Genomic DNA, 20055 nt, shown 5'->3' on the forward strand with positions numbered 1-20055 from the left:
ATGAATATTATAAACTTAAATTACGTTATAACTTAGATTTATAACAATATAGATTTTTTTTGTCTCCAGCTTTATATTTTACAATAACTTCCGTCTGGAAGGACTTTGTTTTGATTTTCATGTTTATGAAAACAAGAGTGGACTTAATGCGTGAATTGACAAAAAAAGACAGAAGAAATTCGCCGCTCTTTTCATTGTGCTCAGCATGACTCCACACTTTATGTTAGTCTAGTACTGAATGGAAGGTAAGTCTTAAAAGCTGTCATCATACTGCCACATTTTTCTGGTTGCTCAAGTACGTCAGCTGGTACAAATAAAGTACACCAAACTCCAGTGACCGAATAACGCCATTCACTAATCCAGGGCCAACCTGTGAAAATGAAAGCTATACGAATTGACTTAAGCATGTAATCATAGAGCTATTTAGTCATCACCAACAGTGTCAAGCATAGTAGCATTATTTCTAATTGTCCCGTGTCGCGATTGTTTTGCTGTTTGTGTTGTGCCTCCCGTACTTTGCAGGCCTGTCGTTGGGCGTGCGCGCGGATGGGGGGAATGAAGGGACAGTTCACCTGGTTCTTATGTAACCCTAATCAGTGTGTATTGAGGAGTAGTGTTAGGCAAAATAAATTAGGGTTCTTACCATGCTATTATTTGATCCACAACCTAAAGTAGATCCTTGCTTGATGAACAATATTCTGGCCTTGGTGCACCTATTTTTTGCCACAATGATCAGATATATACTTTGTTAAAATTAATTTGTGAAACTCATTTGCGAAAGAGTGCAACCAGTATTGCTCTTAGTGTCTTATAGATTAACAAGCCCACTTAAATTATTGTCTCTCTTTTTATATATATATATTCTCTGAGTTGCCTCTCATTATCTTATTGGGCTTATTTTTGTGTGTGCGTGTGTGTGTGTGTCCAGAAACACTGTCAAAAAATGGCGGATTATCAGACAGCTTACCAAGCCTTAGGTACAGAGGAAGAAGAAGATGATGCAGATGACAATGATATTCCTGTCAGTGAGGAGTACATGATCCAAGTGTGTCCTGAGAGCAGCAAGTGTGAGTTGTAATTTTGTCAGTATTATAGTTTTTACACCACTGAGTAAGGTATTTCAGTGCCATTGACTACTCTTATTGTATAGGCTGTTTTTAGTAGACTTTATAATTAGCAAGTATTTGTTCTGCAGGTATACTGATGTAACCTGATTCTAATTTAACACTCTAGCTCTGCATATTGACTGTAGTCATCCTGTTATCTGTTGTCATTGCCTATTGACTGTAGTTGATTATCTCATTTTTCTCTCTGGATGCACAACAAAAGAAGTGCGCATGTGAAATGTGACTAATTTGGAGTGCATATGAATAACAATCTATTTATTACAAATGACAAAAAAAGGCTTTCTCAGAGCTAGTTTGAGGGCCATAATCTGAGAATAAACTTCTTCATTTCACCCCATCCATGATTTTTGACAGTCTTATAACTATTGATTTGCCTTTATACCAAGTAATCAGTTACTTTGCATTCATCTGGGCATGTCACATCATAAAAGCTTTTTGATACATAAGAATGCAGTTTTGATACTGAAATGTAGTTGGTTTGGTGTGTGAGAGAATATCTCCTACTTTTATTCATATTTGGTCAATTTAATTGCAGCACGTTGGAATCATATAGAAGATCTGGATGACTTTTTCACTCGGGTTTATCATTACCATCAGCGAAGTGGCTTTACTTGCATGGCAGTTGAAGATCTGCTACAACTAGTGTGGGTATAATTAGTGAGCCATGATGCAAGCATTAACAAAGCTTAATTCAAGTGGCAGTCTATCTTTTATTATAGCACTTATAGCAGAAATATATTTTGGATAGTGCAATTACAAGATCTTTAGATAGATTATTAAATACAGCTTTTTAATTCTCCTTAATAGTATGTCCTATCCTTAAAATAATTTGAAAACAGTTTTTTTCGCACTATTGATTAAAAAACATAAATGTGTATATGTGGGTGCACAATTAATGCTGGGTATGTTTTATATATTTGCAGGCAATTTGTGTTTGTAGTTCTTTTTTCTGCTTTCCTGGCCAACTGTGTGAGCTATGATGTTCTTTTTGGCAATGTCTACTACAACACTTCCCACAAAGTGACCATCGGAGAAGCATTAATTCCTCCAGACCAGTGTGTGGCACAGTGAGTAATTTTTTCTGTTGTTTTTCAATCCACAGTTTATTCCAGTGTTTCATGTCATATAAAGGAATCCAAATCACTTAAAATTTCTGAATAGGTCTGGAGATGTAGATGATTTGGCATCGAAAGACCTGAAGTGTAAGAGTTTGGATAGAAGGATTCATTGTGTGAGACATTTTGTAATATAACACATATGAAGTTTGATATATTACCATTGTTATCAACTGTTAGTGACAATTTTACTAGCTTAAAAGCTTGTACTGAAAATTAAAGCATTTTCTTAACATCACATATCAAGATCACAGTAAGATTAACATGTACTGTTTGTAAAGCTGGTCAATGATGCACTCAGAGGTCTGTAAACACCAAACACTTTTAGCTGAGGGTTTGAACATGGATGGGAAACACTGGCCTTTGCCCTTAGCAATTGTTACATTTTGACCCACTATCCATTTGTCTGTTTTGTTGTGTGGTTATCAAAAAGTATTCATCTTGTAAATGACTTATCAAAGACTTTTTTAAAAATTAAAACTAGACAAATAATTTGTTGTACTAAATCGAAAACTAAAAATCTTTGAATAAAGAGATAATAAATAATTCCAGTTCTTCTGTGTTTCAGCTTGACTCCAGTGACTGTGATCTGCTTGCTGCTGGCACTTGTAACATGGATTATTCGGCTGATCAAAGTTGTGTACAATATTTTCAAGTACTTTGAGATTCGATCTTTCTTCATACAAGCACTCAAGATCAATGCTGTAGGTAGATCCAGAACAAGTATTTTGTCATATGACTTAAAATATTTCATGTTATTTTCATTAATTATGTACTATTGGTTCATGAAAGCATTATATACCGTACTGGTTGTGTCGAGTGACTCAGGAATTTACAGACTACAATACAATTACGCATGTGTGCACAACTCGCCTCAACACCTCGTTCTAAAGGCGCCAATCATCTAACAATAGACGCAATGTTTACATCCAGGGCACTTCCCCAAAGTGTGAAAATTACACGCCTCGCACTCTCTTCTGTCAGCAATGAAGTTCCAGTTCTATTTTCTAACAATTCTCTACCAATCGTTCAGTACGTTACTCACAGTTCATCGTCTCTCTAAGGGTTCTCGCTCTTCACATGTCCAGCCAACTAGAATGCAGTAAAACAAATACACACACACGCAGGCAAATGCCGTACACACTGGCCATGTCGGTCAGGTGGTTTCCAGGGTTATAGCAGAGGTACTCTGCAGTAACGCCACGGGCTAATGGTGCTCCTAGCCAAAGTGCTGCTGGGTGCTGGACCAAAGGCGATCAAGGAATGGTCCTGGGAGGTGATTGTTCCTTATCCATGATGACTCCAGTTAAATCCGCCCATACAATCAAAACCTGTAACTCGAGATTACACTATACTATGATTCTTAACAATGTTCTCTATTTCACACATCTTTCTCTCATATGTTTATGTTTACAACTTTGAAACCTACATGAGTTCTATTACAATTTCACAAGCAATAACAGAAAAAGATATCATACCCCGTCTAGGCGAGGTTAATCCAAAACTGAGTCAGTACCACGCCGCATCCAGCGTAGATCAACACTACCGTGGTCTACTCTCTGCTAATCTCAGCCAGGGAGATTTACAACTCAGGCATGTCTTCTTCCTTTGGTGTCCCAGGCCTGAATAAATTTCCTCCCTCGTTCCTGCCAAAACCTTCTGATTCACCAAACACTTTGTGTCTCACTTAACACCTTCCCATCTAATGTTCTCATCCATTCAGCCATACATTGAACAGACACTTGCAGTCCATTAGTCACCAAAAGGGTTAAAATATTCTGAAAAACACGGAGGCATGGACTGCTCAGTGACAAAGAGGCTTTATCAGAATTATAATTTGAAGTTCAAAGAAGAAGAAATAAACTGTTTCTACCGCAATCTGTGTTGCGGCCCTATGCTCCTCAAGGAGTAACAAGGAATAAATAAACACCGCAGTCTGTGAAGGAGTAAATCCGAAGGATGTTAGGTTTATCCAACTGCATATAGAAAAAAACATCTTTTGTCACCAGTTTATGATCATTTCAATGTCCAGTTTTGTGGACAGTTGATTCTAATGGCCGCATACCATTCAGACTCGTGGTACCCAGTTTGGGAGCTATTTTAGAAAGTCAGTCTCCCTTTTTCGCTCACCACTATCACCCACCCCAAGGATATGCTACAAGTGAGGATATAATTTGCTTGTTGTTTCTGTTAGAAGAATTTAAAAGATTTTGACCTGTGCATTTCTGCTGAACATTTTTTCTCACTAAGCACATTCCAATGACAAAGAATGGCAAAGAAGTACCTAATGAATTAACAAGTGAAGCTGTGAAACTGAACAAATTAAAACAAGCAGGACCAAGAAAGATCAGGGGGAAAGAGTCGGTATGCTATAAAAGATATTTGTAAAAAATATTTTATTTGGCTAAGATTATGACAGCGACAGGACCATTAGCATTAAAATGACTGCTTTTTCAGGAAAATTTGCCTAACATGACGTGGCATGAAGTACAGGCTCGGCTCATAGAAGTTCAAAAGGAAGAGCAGATGTGCATCCACCAAAAGGAGCTAACGCAGCTGGGTTTGTATAGAACTGTTCTTGCAATTTATATCTCGTTTTTCTGTTTTACCAATAATTTAAAGCTTGTGTTTAATGATAAATATTAGATTCTTGCCATTAGAGAACTTGCTACATAACAGTGTTTAATTCTAGAGAGGTAATCAAACAGTGCTGTTAACTATTTATCATAACATTTCTCTGCCACGATTTGCTTATAACTTGATATGTTGAAATATTATTTACATTAACTGTCATTAAAAAGCTCTGGAATGTGAAAGAATCAGATTTCTTCCTGGTTACATACCATGCAAGCATAACAGAATGCCTGAAGTTCAATGTGGCGACATTTTATGTAGGCATGTAGGTGGAACGCATTCTTCCACTGAGTATTTCTCATTTCTTTTGAGTCTTACCTCAGTGGTACTTCTGGAATTTTTGATCCCTAATAAACAGCATATCTAAAAACTAATCCTGGGAAGGATGATGCGTGTAATATTTTTGCCTTTCTAGTCAAGTCTTTTATAGTCCTAGGTCCTTTACACCCATGTCTCCAAACATGTTCTTCAGGACATTTGCCCAGGAACCAAAATAACGCTTGCTTGATATTAAGGATTTTATAAATTTTTTCTTTGCTCTTTTGCAGATATCTACCACAGGATTCTGCGCTTTAAAAACTATATAGTCGCTATGGCTAATATTTCACTACTGCCCTTGAAGCATAATGTTCCTTTCCTTGGTGAATAGTAAGTCCCTATTTAACATTTTTTTTTCTCTAATTTGTACCTTATTTTTCATATGATGATGAATAAGACTAAAATTTGTGTATAAGAGGATCTGGTGTAAGAATTTAAGAAGGCGCAGAGAATATGCCTTTATTGCTGAACTTTCATAACAAATGCTAAATTCCATTTTCTTTTCTTAAGGTTGTATTAGGTGCAGATGTATCATAACATTCACCATTTTTCTTATAAGATTTTCTTATCCTTTCAGTGCTTTTTTGAGCACAGGTCTCAAGTACAACTTGGAATTCATCTTGTTCTGTAAGTTACCTGCCATGATTTCTAAAAGTTGTGAAATTCTGTTTATGTTAATTATGGTTTGTAATGTTATAATTAACACAATATTATTGTGATAATACAATCAGACTTCTTTAAGTCGACCTTCCATAACTTGAAATTCTCCCTTAACATCAGCTATTTGATTTCCCATTAAAGCAATACGTATTCAACTTCTGTAGCTCGAATTGTCTTAGCCAAAAACTTCTAGGACTCCAATAATTTTAAGCTGGTCAGCATTTGAAAATACATTAGAAAGTGTTAAATCGTGTACTTCTCCCCCATTTTCTCCTGCACTCCCATGTTCTTTCTGTATTGCAAATGTGCAATAAGCGCAACCCCATCTCTGCAGGGTGCCAGTGTGTCTTTAAAAGAATGGCAAGAAATGAACATTTGGTTAAAATGAAATGTCCACAGTGAAAAAAATGTTCTTTCTTCAACAAACTTCTTTAACTCAAACCTTCTGTTACTCAATTTTTTTCCATAAGTTTTTTGAAGCTTCGACTTATAGAAGTTCAACTGTATTATAACAATAATATCAGTAGTCTCTTTTAAGCATTGCATTGCATTGCATTTACTCAAACTTCTATAAAGTTGAAACAGCATGTCTGCTTGGTAATGAGAAAAACTCTAAGCATCCTAAGCTATGAAGAACCAATGTGGCCGGATGAGCTAATGTTTTGAAAATCACATGATTTATTTTAAAGTCATTTAATTTTAAAGATATTACAAAGTAACAGTTAAATACTTGTTGAACAGTTGATGACCAAATCAAAATACTTTTGTAGCAGTAGTATGGTGTCATTATCAATATAGTGCCTTTAATACATGAATATTCAAGTCTAATTGAATACTTTTTACTTCGGGCAGGGGGTCCATGGGCTCCTTTTGAGAACAGCTGGCACCTGAGAAATGAGTACAAAAGTGCTCGTAACCGGGAGCGGCTTGCCCAAAGGTGACGCTGTGTTTGTATTTATTTAATTCCATTCCCATGCTTGTATTCCTTAGATTACACTTCAGAAACAAAACTATTTCCTGGTACAATTATTTTCCTCTTTTTTTTTTTTTTTTTTTTTTTTTTTTTTTTTTTGTTACAAGAAATGAGGGGAAATTTTTGTGGCATGGGTTTCTTCCCCCGAACCCCGACTTAAGTTTAAGTACTAAAAAAAAAACTGAAACTGTATTAACATGTTATTCCTTGAGAAATTATCTGCAGAGGTTTCACTTCGGCCAGCTTTAGGAAGATGTCATGATATCAATCCTTGAATATGATATTTTAAAATATAATTATTAGTTATATTTGTAAAATGATATACCAGATAGGAACCTTCATTAGGTTTGAGCATGGCGCTAGCCTCTGTCTTCAAATCTTGGTTGTAAGGTCATTTTTAAGAAATATAAGCACAACTCACAAGTCTGACAAAAGTGATAAGATAGAAATTCAGAGGTTTAGACAGACCTAGTACTTCTTATGCATTTTAATGTGAATGGTGGTTTGTGTGTATATGTGTGCATAAGTTCATTAAAATAAACCTTACCTGTTGCATACAGCTGTCTGTCTACTCCATGTCATTATCATGAGGGTTTTTTCTTGTCCACTAAAGTAATATTTCTGGCATTCATCCTTTTTTATCATTTTTGCAAATAGTTTGTGCATCCCGTAACGTTAATTTTGCAGTATTTCAACCAAGATTCTGTGGATTGGTGTCCTGAATCTCATCTTCTGCCCTGTAGTTTTTGTTTGGCAAATTATCTATTCTTTCTTCCGCTATGCTGAGGTGAGTCTCGAGTGTTAAGTCTTGAGTAGATCTTTTATAAAACAATATATTTGCTTGCATGTTTGCTTATTTAATTCAGCTGTATTGTGTTTAATTCATTTCACCATACAATAGCCATTCTCTTTGTGCTCTCCCCATTGTGGTTGAATATTTTGTTTGTTTATGTTTATAACCACCAGTTTCCATCTGTCAGTCTGAACACATTTGGGTTTTATTGCAGCTGATTAAACGGCAGCCAAGTTTCTTAGGCGCAAGAAGATGGTATGTTGCATCTAGTATTGTTAGCAAATTATTTAGGTTGTAATGTTTCTTGGAACAGCACTATTTTGAGTTTAACTTTTCTAAAGTTTGCATTAAAATCATAGGGTTGTGAAGCCTAGTTCTGCAAAGGTATAGCAATAAGATCGTCATCAGAGAAAAGCAATTAGAAGCTAATAAGAAAAGCCTGATATTTTTCCTGGAGTCTTGGCAGAGACAGCTAAGACAAAAAATTTATGCTGAAATGGCTGCAAAGGCAGTTTTCAAAATTTTCTTTCATTTTATTTTGAAACATGAAAAGGTTTAAAGGAAACCTAGACAAAGCATGAACAAATTTGGAAAAGAGTGAATTTGAATGAGTATTAATCATTTGGGATCATTTGTGAATGCTTTGCATTACAAAGGTCAAACTATGGTCGCCTGAATCTGCGGCACTTCAATGAACTTGACCATGAGCTTAATTACAGGTACCTTAAATCTTTTTATTAGATATTTTTACTTTTTTTTTTCTCTTTCTGTTTGTAAAAACAATAGGTTTTTCAAGAAATATCTGGTATAAAGCACTGATTGGCAAGAAGAGATAGTTTTAAAACACATTATTATGCTGCAACTACCAGCATGTATTTTACTTCCTCTCCCAGGCTGTTTGTTAATATTGCAAATTGTGAGTTCACTTAATATTTTTTTTTTAATTTTCTACATTTCAACACAGTACAAATGTACAAAAATATTACTCTAAAACATACTGATGTTGCATATATGTGCAAGACTCAAACTTTTGGAATAAAATTGGCAGAAAGTTGTTTGATTAAAAACTATTGACAGCAAAAAAAGGCTTCTCATAGTTTTCTTGGAATTCAGTTTATATCATGCATATATTCAACTGTTCACTGCTGTGATTTCAGACTGAACAAAGGCTATCAACCAATGGCAGACTATCTGAATATTTTCACCACCCCATTAGTGGTGATTTTGGCAAAGTAAGTAACACTGCTTTAGACATGCTACATGTTTACCATTTGCAGATGAATCACCAAAAAGACATTTATCATATCATGAAAACAGGTCACAAATTTTGTTTTGAAAAAAAACTTCATTGCAGAAATCATTTTGGGTTTTACACAGATTTGATGCAGGTTCTTCAAGAGTTTGCTTGTAATATATGTTGGTGACTTTTTCCCCAGGAACTTACTGTTTATTGCTGGCGCTTTCCTGGCTGTCTTGTTGGGACTGACTGTAAGAGATGAAGATGTCTTGAAAGTTGAAAACATGTTTACCACCATTACTATGTTTGGTAAGCAGCTTGTTAATCTGTAGTGTCTAAAGTTTTTATGTCGAGCTATTGCAGCAAGATTTGCACGCAGTACAGGCCAGTCTGCAATGACTGACATCAGGTATCTCCAGGAAGCTCTGAAATATGTTGCCAGGCCGCTCACACAAATCTGACTGATGCTGATGCTAACAAAGGTCAACTTGTTTTTGAAGACTTTGATCTGACCACTGTCTTTCTTAAAACTAGTAGCTGGTAAAGTTCATAGATTCAAGAGTGACAAGAGGCTAAATACAGACAAAACTTATGTCAGAAAATTAGTAACAAAGCATTGTGCTTGTTTCAAATCTCTGCTGATTCTCCACCAACAAGTATACTATATTACATCACCTCCCCACCACTGCCAGAAAACAAGGTGAAAGTCACTCTTAACATCAATGAGTCATCATCATTAGAAGTGGTCATCATGCAGTTTGACAGTGTTGTCTGTGTCTACCAGCTGTGATAGGCAAAGGTCACAAATATACAATCCACAGTTCATCTAGCTCATCAACAGGACTGCAGGTGGCTGTTAAACAGATTGATCTAGAAAACTTCTATCAAAAGTTCTCTTATGTACAGAAAGAAGTTGCAGTAACCAAGTAGTTATAACATGAGACTATTCTCCCACATTACTGAGCTTCACCCATCGCCATGAACTGTGGACAGTCATGTGGACTATGGTTCTTGCCGTGACCTGCTGCATGCCTATTTCACAGCTAGCGGTCACAAACATCTTGCAGGATGTACTGCATGCTCTGGAATATTTGCATAGCATAGGTGTCATACACAGGGGCATTAAGATTAGCTATGTTTTAATATCAGTGGACAGGTGTTTCTCACTGGCCTTCAGAACCTGTGAACTATGACTACCCCCTACATGCTGGTTCAGTCTGGAAATTCTTGAATAAAAGAATCTGTCTGGATATAATGCTAAATCTGACATTTACAGTGTGGGCATCTTGGCCTGCCAGCTAGCCAATGGACAAGTGCACTTTATAGACATGCCTATTACTCGGATGCTGCTAGATAAGATCAGTGGACTAAAACCTATGCTAGCTAACTCCACCGTCGTGGGAAAGTTTCTCTTGTTGATTCCAGAATTGACATTGTATACTGTTAGCATTTATCATGTATGTGCGGTGTTCTTTGTGTAAAAGAGTTCACCTAAAAGGTGGAGAAAGGTGCTATAGAAATCATTATTATCATTATTTATTATAGTTGTACTGGTTTTTGGTCCCAGTTTAAATCTTAATATGTTGCTTTTTTTTTTTGCAGGTGTTTTTGTTACTGTCTGTAAAAGTCTGATTCCTCCTGAGGTAGGACTTCATTTTAAGACATGTTGGCAGTTCTGATATCATCTTGTTTGTTATGACATTTTGTTCTTAATTTATGTGGTATTATAATCTGAGGTTATTGCCCATGTTGTTTTTCATTGATGTAAATATTAAATAGTATTGCAGTCTTTTTTTATGGGGCTAACTCCAATGTTTATGTGTTTATTTGTATGTAGCACATGATCTTCAGTCCTGAGCTACTGCTGCGCAATGTTGCCATGGCAATACACTACATGCCAGACAACTGGAGTGGCCAAGCACACACAAAACGAGTTCGACATGCTTGCTCCTTGCTCTTCCAGTTCAAAATTGTGAGCACCTCCTAGCATAAAAATGTGCTGTCATTTAGTGAGCCAAGATAGTATGGCTATGAAGAAAAGCTGCTGGTCTTTTCAATGTTTATGATAGTGACTTCTCATATGTAAAAACATACAATAATTTTTCTAGTTAGGTATGATTATAATTATTTTGTTTGCAAAATAAGAGCCTAAATATTACATCTTAATAGAGGCTGCAAAAGTTTTTTATGATTAGGAAATTTTACATTTGTTCACAGTGTACTAAGCACATATATACCTAGGAATCAAAATGTTGCATGCTGTCTTTAAGGAACACATTTATAGATCAGTACCTTCTTCCTGGAAATGAAAAATGACTAAACAGTATTTTCACTTGCACCTATAAATGTTACAGCAAGGGACTTAATTTTTGCACACAATGTTACATTGAAGCTTGTGTATTGTTAGGAATACATTGTGGAAGAACTGTTGAGCCCGCTGGTGACTCCTTTTATTTTAATCTTCTGCATTCGACCACGTTCTCTGGCCATTGTTGACTTTTTTCGACGCTTTACCGTGGAGGTGGTTGGTGTTGGAGATGTGTGTTCTTTTGCCCAGATGGATGTAAGAAAGCATGGCAACAAAGAGGCAAGTACTATACAGTTGTAAACACGTATATTTGTTATATCATCAACATTCTGATTCAGTTAATGGTGAGGGATAAGGGTGGCCATTTATAGGCTACATGAATGACATTGGTTTAAATATTCAGTGTGTTTAATGACAGAGTACTTAATAAACACTTTAGGAGCATCTCGTGAGGAATACTAAGCCATTTAAATAAGCTCCCAGGCTCTTGATACAGTCCTCCTGAAGAATGTCGTGGCTGTGTGACATTGACTGCTTCCCCTGACACTTTGCATTTAATGCCTTTGCGACCAGTTCTTTCATTCCAGCTTAACATATTCCAGTGAATTGAAGCATCAATATGTGATCTTGACACATAATAATAGGTTTTGAAAACATTAATGATGCCAGCATCCATTGGCTATAATGACTGTTCTTGGGAAAAAAAAAGTACAAGAAGTTTGGATCATGTTATGTGTGTGATACAACATGGAAAATTGTCATTAGCATCAGAATTTGTCTGCTCTCTTGTGCAGTTCAATAGTCAAGTGATTTAAGAAAATCTTTTAGCATACTTTGCATACTAGTTACAATATAACTGTGGTTTAAAGTTCTTGAATCATCTGCGATTTTATGTCTTGCCAGTGATGAGCAATGAGAACTTATTGCTGTCATCCATGCTGCAACAAAATTTAACAGGTTTTGGACACCCTGTTCTCTGTCCATTGTTATCCAGCCACTTTTGCTATTTACAGATTGATGACTAAAGCGTTTGCTGAACACCTACCCAATTTCTTTTTGCATCTTTTAATGGTTATTTTTATGATTAACACAGATCTCTCTATTTTGTTCAAACAAAACAGCTTCTGTTTTGCCAGTATTGGACTAGACTCCAGAAAGTTTATACAGCAAACGTTCTAGTGGAGTGGTTCAAAGAAGGCATTCTCAACATATGAACTGTGTGTGAGAGAGTATGTGCATGTGGACTTGTGTGCATACATGCAGGCATGTCCAAAAGAGGGGATGGAGGAGGTGAGAGTGAGGAGGAAGGAATTAGACTTCAAAGAAAGACTTCAGAATAAGACTACTTCAGATTCTTTCAGCTCTTGCCCTGAGACAGAAAGACCTGTCCTCCAGTGTTGATTCCCAGTATCACATAGTCAATTAGAAACAGTAACCACCAACTATTGGTGACACAGTTGGAAGAATTACACAGATGGGGATACATTTCTTATGTGGCAAGGATGAGAAGTGAGTTTGGCCTCTTTTGGGGAGAAATAACACTGGGGGAAAACTATTGTGACAAAACTGGTGGCAGATGATGTGGGTGGGGAGATCTTGAATCGTGATCATTTAATAGCAATCAATAAAGTCATATTGATGCCTGGAAAATAGTCCCTGAATAAGTTTTGTTTTCTAACTGAAGTCAGGTGCAAACAAAAGAACTTGATTTAGGTTTCTGATCGTGCTTGTAACTTCTTGTTCAGAATGTGATCCAACACTAATAAGTTCACATTGTTTACTATTCGTCTCATCTTTTGTGTTTTAAAAGATTTTTGATATTGCCTTTTTTTAAATCTTGCAAAATAAGGTACATTAATCAGGCATGCTTTAAATTTCTTTTTTGATTGCTTTGTTTATAAAAAATTAAGTTTGACTTGGTCATGTGACATTATCATTATGTTCTTTAAATCATTCATCCTCTGGTCATCATTTTTACCCCAGTCTGTAAAGCTCATGTTAAGTCATCGTTTTTTCAGTGGCAGCCTAATGTGCAAGCTTCTGCACCTAAATCTCATCAGGCAGAAGGAGGCAAGACAGAAATGTCTTTGATGCATTTCCATGTAAGTCTTATCCCTCTTCACAGAGACTGACTAGTCCTAGACAGAAAGAGTTGATAAGTCTTTTTTTTTTTTTTTTTTTTTTGCTTTTTCAATGGTCATTTATTAATATTGATTTCTAAAATATACTTGTGATAGCATACCAACCCTGAATGGAAACCCCCAGAAGACTGTTCAACATTTATCAACACTTTTAAAGGACAAGGTATGATCATAGTTCTGAAGTTGTTTGCTTATAATATCCCTCTAGTAATATTTAATGCTAAGCAGTTCTTTGACAAATGCAAAATCTAGACTTCACAAGACTGTTCTAGCTATATCATATCAAACAGAAATTAAAAAGTATATATTAAGGCATATATAAGTTACAAAAAAATTCAAAATTATGAGAGATATTCCACTTCCTCCTGAATTTTGGCAATAAAACAAACCCAGAGAAGTTTTTAATATATTTCTCTTATTCTTCAATTTGTTTTGAACTTTTTGCCATTTGCAACCCCTCCATGCTCTTTCACCTTCGGGAACAACCAAAAATCGCATGAGACAAGGTCTGGTGAGTAGGGACCTTGACCCCTGATTGTGCAAGAAATCAACTTCCTTCTACTCTCCATCCTGGGAAAACTAGGTGGGGAAAAAATCATGAAAATAAGTGGAAACACCCTGAAGAATCACTCTGTCATGTCCACATGGTTTGCACTCACTGAAAGCTCGCAAAATACTGAAGTCTGGGCAGAAGTCAACATTCCTCCTACACCAAGCAAACTGTTCCTAAAGAGAATACCTTTGTAGCTTTAAATAAACTACTTTAAACCAAAGAAAGTAAAATGGTATAGAAGGGTTTTGAAAAGTTTTTCTTGCAGCTTAAATGTGATATTATGAAGACAGAATTCATCTCTTTTTGTAATCAGTTCAGCGTGACATTGCTGGTCACAGTATGATGCCAGCAGATGTTCACCACATGCCAAGTCTTGCCAGCTTGTCACTTGGTGTGCCTAGTCTGCTGCCGCTCCAGCCAGTTGGAGTGAGTACTTTACCTGTTTTATTTTTGTTCTTTAGTAAATAGTTGTAGGATTTTGTTTTTCTATCAGAATCCCTTTTAACTATTTGTGTATATGCGTTTGGATTGAGATTAGGCTGACTTAAATGAGAAATCAATGAAAAGAAGTCTTTGGAGATTGTTTTAAACAATTTTTAATGAAATTCTGCACTTTTCCAGCTTTAAGCTTGACTTTTCATGTTTTTACAACAGTATTTTTACATGAACTTACCTTATATCCATGCCAGGATAATGTAGGCATATTTTTTTAAATGAACATAGTTTGGATATAAAATGTGATAATAGAGTGTAAATGAAAAGCATGTCTCTTGCCAATGGATCACTGGTCTAGAAGTGTATCATTCGTCCCTTGACTGTTATCTGTTGTAGAAGTATGTCAGTGCATGATCCAGCAAGTAAGCCCCTCCTTAAAGGGAAATTTCCTTAAGCTGAATAGACTGGTTAGAATCATCAGTCTAATGTGCTGAGGGGAACTTACTACAGAGTTTTACTAACTATAATGTTTTTATTCCATAGCCCTTTACAAGTATGCTGTCCAGTTATGTAGGACCCCTGATGGCACCATCTACAGTCCAGACTCCTGCTACAGCTCCCTCTGGTGGTTCTGGTTCAGGGATACACCTGCGTGGGGCAGTGTCACAATTTGAGGGTCCCATTGTCCGTCCTGCCTCATCAGGTCTGATGGGTAGCCTATACAGCTCTGGTGATAGTGGAGGTACTGCTTTAGATCGCTTAGTGCAGGTGTCTGTGTCCCATCAGCACGTTCAGCGAGTGGACGAGTGCACTCGGGAACTTATGATGAATGAGATGAGTATCAATGCTCTATACCTCCATGAACTGAGATGGCGACGTTCCCATGGAGACTACCTCTCTTTAGATGAACATGCCCGAGCCCTGTGGAGGCCGCCACCTGCTGCTGCAGCCTCATCGCCAGTCGAGGTCAGTGGTTCAGCAGCCACAGGATCTCCTACAGGCATGCAGCCTATGCCAGATATTGTGGAAGAAGGCTCAGCTGAGGAGCGAGAGCTGGACACTTCTATGATAATACCCTCTATCGCAGATAGGCTTGGCAACTCTGACTTGTGATGATGGCTGTTTGTGTGCAGTCATGAAGTAGAATCTTTCTTGATCACTATCGATAAAAGCTTTGGCTTTTTCAAAAATTAGGCTGTTGCTTTTGTTAGGTGGATTTTTGGTGCTGTATGACTTTGAGTGAAAGACAGGTATCAGTGTAATAACAGCAAAAAAAAACTTTTGTCATGCAGCCAAATCAAAACTACCATGTATGCTTGTTTAGTACTGTATTATAGCTATTGTGGTTTTCAGTATGAAGCCAGTATGATTTTCAGAGTAGAATATCATTAGTCTTAAAACAGTGTGGAAATATTATTTACTTGTTGGCAACTGTTGGTGTGCTCCATAACTTAACATGAAGTTTGTTTCAAAGTCCAAGAATAAATATATTGGACTTTCATGGCTGTTGTACTAGTGAAGTGATGCATTGTATCTGTTTACAGAACTGGCTGACATGATTATAGCCTTAGTTGCTCACTTGGTGTAGATCACTAGTTTAATAAAGAAAAAGCTGAATTTACTGTTGAAAAATCCTATTATATGTATATGTATTTGGTAAGGGAGGCAGGAAGGCTGGGTGGAAAAGGGTGGAGGACAGAAGCTCTTCTGTGGATCTCAGGCATAAAGTAATTTTTTTTTCCATTAACATATATCTTCTTCCACCTTTACAAAGCTTTTACAAACTCTTCTGTTACCAAAAAAGTACAGAGCTGCATTTTTGATGCTTAGAGCTAAGAAACAAGACCATATCACTACTCTTCATTTTCTGCACTGGCTGCCCATCCGATTTTACATTTAGTACAAGCTGTGTGTACTGTGTTCTATTTTCGTGACAGGTTCCTGCCCTACTTCTCTGAGCTTATTTTGCTTGCCCATAATCCCACCTAGACAACTCCACTCTTTGTTTGATGACCATATGCTAACTGTCCGTATCACCAGAACAACCACAACAACAACAGACACAGTATTATTATTGTGTTGCAAAACAGTGGAACTCTCTCCTCTTCACTATCTACCACTTACCCACCGTCAAATCATTTAAGCATGCACTGAAAACACATGAGCATTATTACTAACAACAATACAACACTATTAGTCCACCTTCTAACCCTTGTTTTACTTTTTCCTTCTGTTAACTAGTCCACTTGCTCGTCTTCCATTGCTGTTTTCACTAAAATCTCAATCCTTACTGTTTGTTCCCAGATTCTTTTTGCATAGTCTATGTTTGTCTTTTATTACTTGTCTGCACAGATGTTTATCCTTCTGTTCTTTGTATGCTGTCCATGCCTCATTCTTGTCTCAAGAGCTGAGAACATGTTCCTTCATATAAATCACACATTTATTATTATTTTATGGAACTTGTAGCGTTAAGGGAAGTTTTTTCTAAATAGTAGGCTTGTGTGGTGAAATTCTATCCAAGATTTATGAAAATGCCAGTGTTTTGAAGAGCACATGCAATACACATTTTGAAAAGGCCCACAGTTTGTTCACATTTGTTGCCTTGCTTTTTATTGACATTAACCATTCTTTTATGGCAAATGAGTAATACTGCCAGATGAGTGACGGGTGTGCTTGTCTAGTTGGCATATGAAGATGTATATTTTGTCGGTTAATATTCTTTGTTTAGGAGTGAGTGGACTATTGTTTCTGTGATTGTATTATTAATAGTCAATGAATACCCACTTATAAGTTTCAAGGTTATTTTTAAATAGCTAGAGATTCTAGAATGTTGTATGTTTATTTTCTGTGTGCATGAACATGTATAAAATAGACAAGTGAAAGCAAGGGAACTTGAAAAGTGAGGCTGATGTTTGTTCTGTAGATGAGCGAGATGGCAGAAATGCAAATCACATTTTTAATGCAAAGCCATCCATCAGTTTGAAATGGAATGTTTGTTGTATTACTTAGCAAATACAATATGTATATAGGTCTGATTATTTGACCAATGGAAATTATTTAACTAATGGAAAGTGATTTTCCATGTTTGTTTCCTGCCACACTGCTTTTTTTGTCACATTTTTGTGTTAATGCAAAATGGTGCTCCAGGCTGTGATATTACAAACTTATGGAGGGACATATGACACATCAAATGCACTTTACTAATCTGGAAACTTCTGCAGTCGGAAACAATCTAATGTATCTAAAGAGCAGTTGAATAGCATATAAACAGCATAGTTAGACTGCCTGCATCTTTATCTAGGAAACAGAGCCCTTGTATGACAATGTTCTTATTTAGGTAGATATTGGTGCCACAAAGGGTGTAAAATGTTCATGTTATTTTCTTATTACATTGTATGGTATACTTTAAGTTGGTTTTACAATTCTGTATTACCTTTTATTTTTAGCTACATTACTTATCTACTGAAAAGAGCATGGTGGTTACCTCCTAATTGGTTCTGGACAGCAGTGAGCATTTTTACCTTTTGGTTGCTTTTATCTTCTTGAAATTGTAGATTTCTCTAGACTTTGTAATTCTGTAGGAAGGCCTTTGTTATTGCTGCCTGCATTATACTTAATTTTTTTCTCTGTGTGAAGTGAAGAGGATTTTCCAAATTGCCACTAGTTTGAGAATGTGCATAGAATCTTTTCTGTGTGTTTTGAGCATTCTACTACATATTGCAAGAATTTTCTTGGCGTGCTATTCAAACTATTTGAAAAAAAAATTGTCTTTCTAACAGTACATTTATGGCAGTTGCTGAATTGACAACTCATATCTGTGTGTGCATGTATACCTATATGTAAATGGATTTCAGGCTTTTTTTGTCTTCAAGGTTGTTTTTTTTTCTGCTAGGATCTTTTGGTGGTGGTTATGGAGTTGGAGAGAGTTGGGGAAGGGTTGTTAGGTGGAATTAAACCCACAAAACAGAATTTAAGATTGTGGTAAAGAATTCTATCCTACCATTGTTAGAAAGCATGTCAACAGTCAACCACTTCAGGTGTTAGTATCTTTGTAACTTTGTAGCAGATGTTTTTCTTGTATCTCTGTCATTAAGATTATTGTATGAGGCTGTGTGTCTGTTGCTTACAAATGTATGGTTAGAATGACAGCATTCACCCATATACTGGCTTAACCATCAAGCTGCATATAAAATATTTAGTAGGTTTTTTCAGTTTAGTTTTATTTCTAATCAACTGTTATTACAATCATTAAATTTTTTTTAACAGAAGGTATATTTTTGCCGATTTTTACAAAGCCAGTGATATAGCTTAGATTCCTTCATAGAGAAGATGGGAATATCGCCATTGTTTAGTACACTTGTTAAGTACAGGTGCATGTATGTGCGCAAAATAATGCAATGCTCCCTGAAATTGCTGTCATCACAAAACAGTAGATCTGTATTTTGTGAAGCTCACTGTTGTCAATTCCTTCATCAGTGTATCTTGTATGTTTTTGCCTTAAAATAAAAAATCAGGTACAAGTCAAAAACAGGGATCAAACTGGTAATTCTTCCGAATGTAAATTGTCCTGTCTAGCTTTTTCTTCTTAAGATGTGGCTTTGTATGTTAAAAGATAATGTTTCTGTCAAGAAGTTGTACAAGTCATCTGCACTGCTAGACCTTTTGGTAGAATGTGTTACTCAAAGGTCAATTTTTTTTAATGTTTATTTTTGAAATTGTAGTTATCCATTGTCTGGGGTATGTACCAGAGGTTTTCAGTTTCTGTAATCATCTGTTTCATGTTGCAGTGCTTTTAATTATTATGGATCCAGGTAAAGTCATAAACTGTTGTAATTTTTGTTAGGTTTTATCCTTTTTAAATGTGCATGAAAATTGTAATAGAACTTCTAACAATTCTGAATGATTGCTACCACCTATCAGTTTTCTTTTAAAACAATTGACATCTGCTTAGTCACATCTGGTTGTGTAGTTCTGAAGCACAGTTGCTGACACTTCAAAACAGTTGAAGAAGAGGCATATTGCAAGTCAATTTACATTTATATTTTGTGAGTTGGCGGAGCTGTTAATTTTTATATTTCAGCACAAACACAGTTTTGTTTATCACACATTGGAATTAGTGTGGTATATTGATGGTCTTTCAGTAGGAGGATTTAAATTTTTTATTATTATAGGTTTCATTTTTTTTTTCAAATAATGTTTAGAACATGCAGCAAAACAGGATATCTAACCAAACACAATGATAAAGTTGTGGCGGTTACTCTGTGCAAATATGTGGTTACAAACTCATGAAATTAATGCTTGCTTCGATTTTTTTTACAAGAATTTGTGTAATTTTTATGCAGGCCTGTTTGTTGTGTTTTAATAGTTCACAGCATTATAGTCATAACTTAATGTGAAATTTATTGAAAATAAAAGCTTTAAACACAAATGTGGGTGTGGTTGAGTAAAAGTGTGAGAGCACCCAACATAGATTAGGTCGCCTCCCATACACTTACCATACACTTTTTTAAAAATCAAATAACTATTCGAACTTCAGCTGCAATACAGATTCAATTGTAAATTTTACTTCCACGTGACTTTTTCTAAACAAAACTTGTATTCTAGAAAACTGTGTACTGAAAACATATGTGGTTTTTATGCTATGGTGGAAATGTCTGGGCAGCTAGTGATGAAATCATTGCCCTGCCCTAAAAAAAAAACTAAATAAATCTTTCTGCAACATGTCATAGTCTCCCTGTAATATTGTAACCACTCGCCCTGT

General features: G+C 36.1%; 1 protein-coding gene across 1 annotated transcript; it reads left to right on the top strand.

The window, feature by feature from the left end:
- Nucleotides 1-86: 86 nt before the first annotated feature.
- On the top strand, nucleotides 87-20018 carry LOC112563949 (autophagy-related protein 9A-like). The gene is made up of 21 exons (XM_025238424.1): nucleotides 87-245; nucleotides 929-1067; nucleotides 1663-1771; nucleotides 2051-2194; nucleotides 2811-2946; nucleotides 4700-4802; nucleotides 5425-5524; nucleotides 5772-5821; nucleotides 6707-6791; nucleotides 7515-7614; nucleotides 7835-7875; nucleotides 8277-8339; nucleotides 8778-8852; nucleotides 9057-9166; nucleotides 10460-10500; nucleotides 10695-10829; nucleotides 11265-11444; nucleotides 13184-13267; nucleotides 13403-13469; nucleotides 14173-14285; nucleotides 14838-20018. Exons 2-21 carry the CDS (start codon nucleotides 944-946, stop codon nucleotides 15405-15407), a joined length of 2430 nt encoding a protein of 809 aa, XP_025094209.1. The 5' UTR covers nucleotides 87-245; nucleotides 929-943; the 3' UTR covers nucleotides 15408-20018.
- The last annotated feature ends 37 nt before the right edge of the window (nucleotides 20019-20055 follow it).

Source organism: Pomacea canaliculata, linkage group LG5 (genome assembly GCF_003073045.1).
Source record: "Pomacea canaliculata isolate SZHN2017 linkage group LG5, ASM307304v1, whole genome shotgun sequence".
NCBI classification, from domain to species: Eukaryota; Metazoa; Mollusca; class Gastropoda; order Architaenioglossa; family Ampullariidae; genus Pomacea; species Pomacea canaliculata.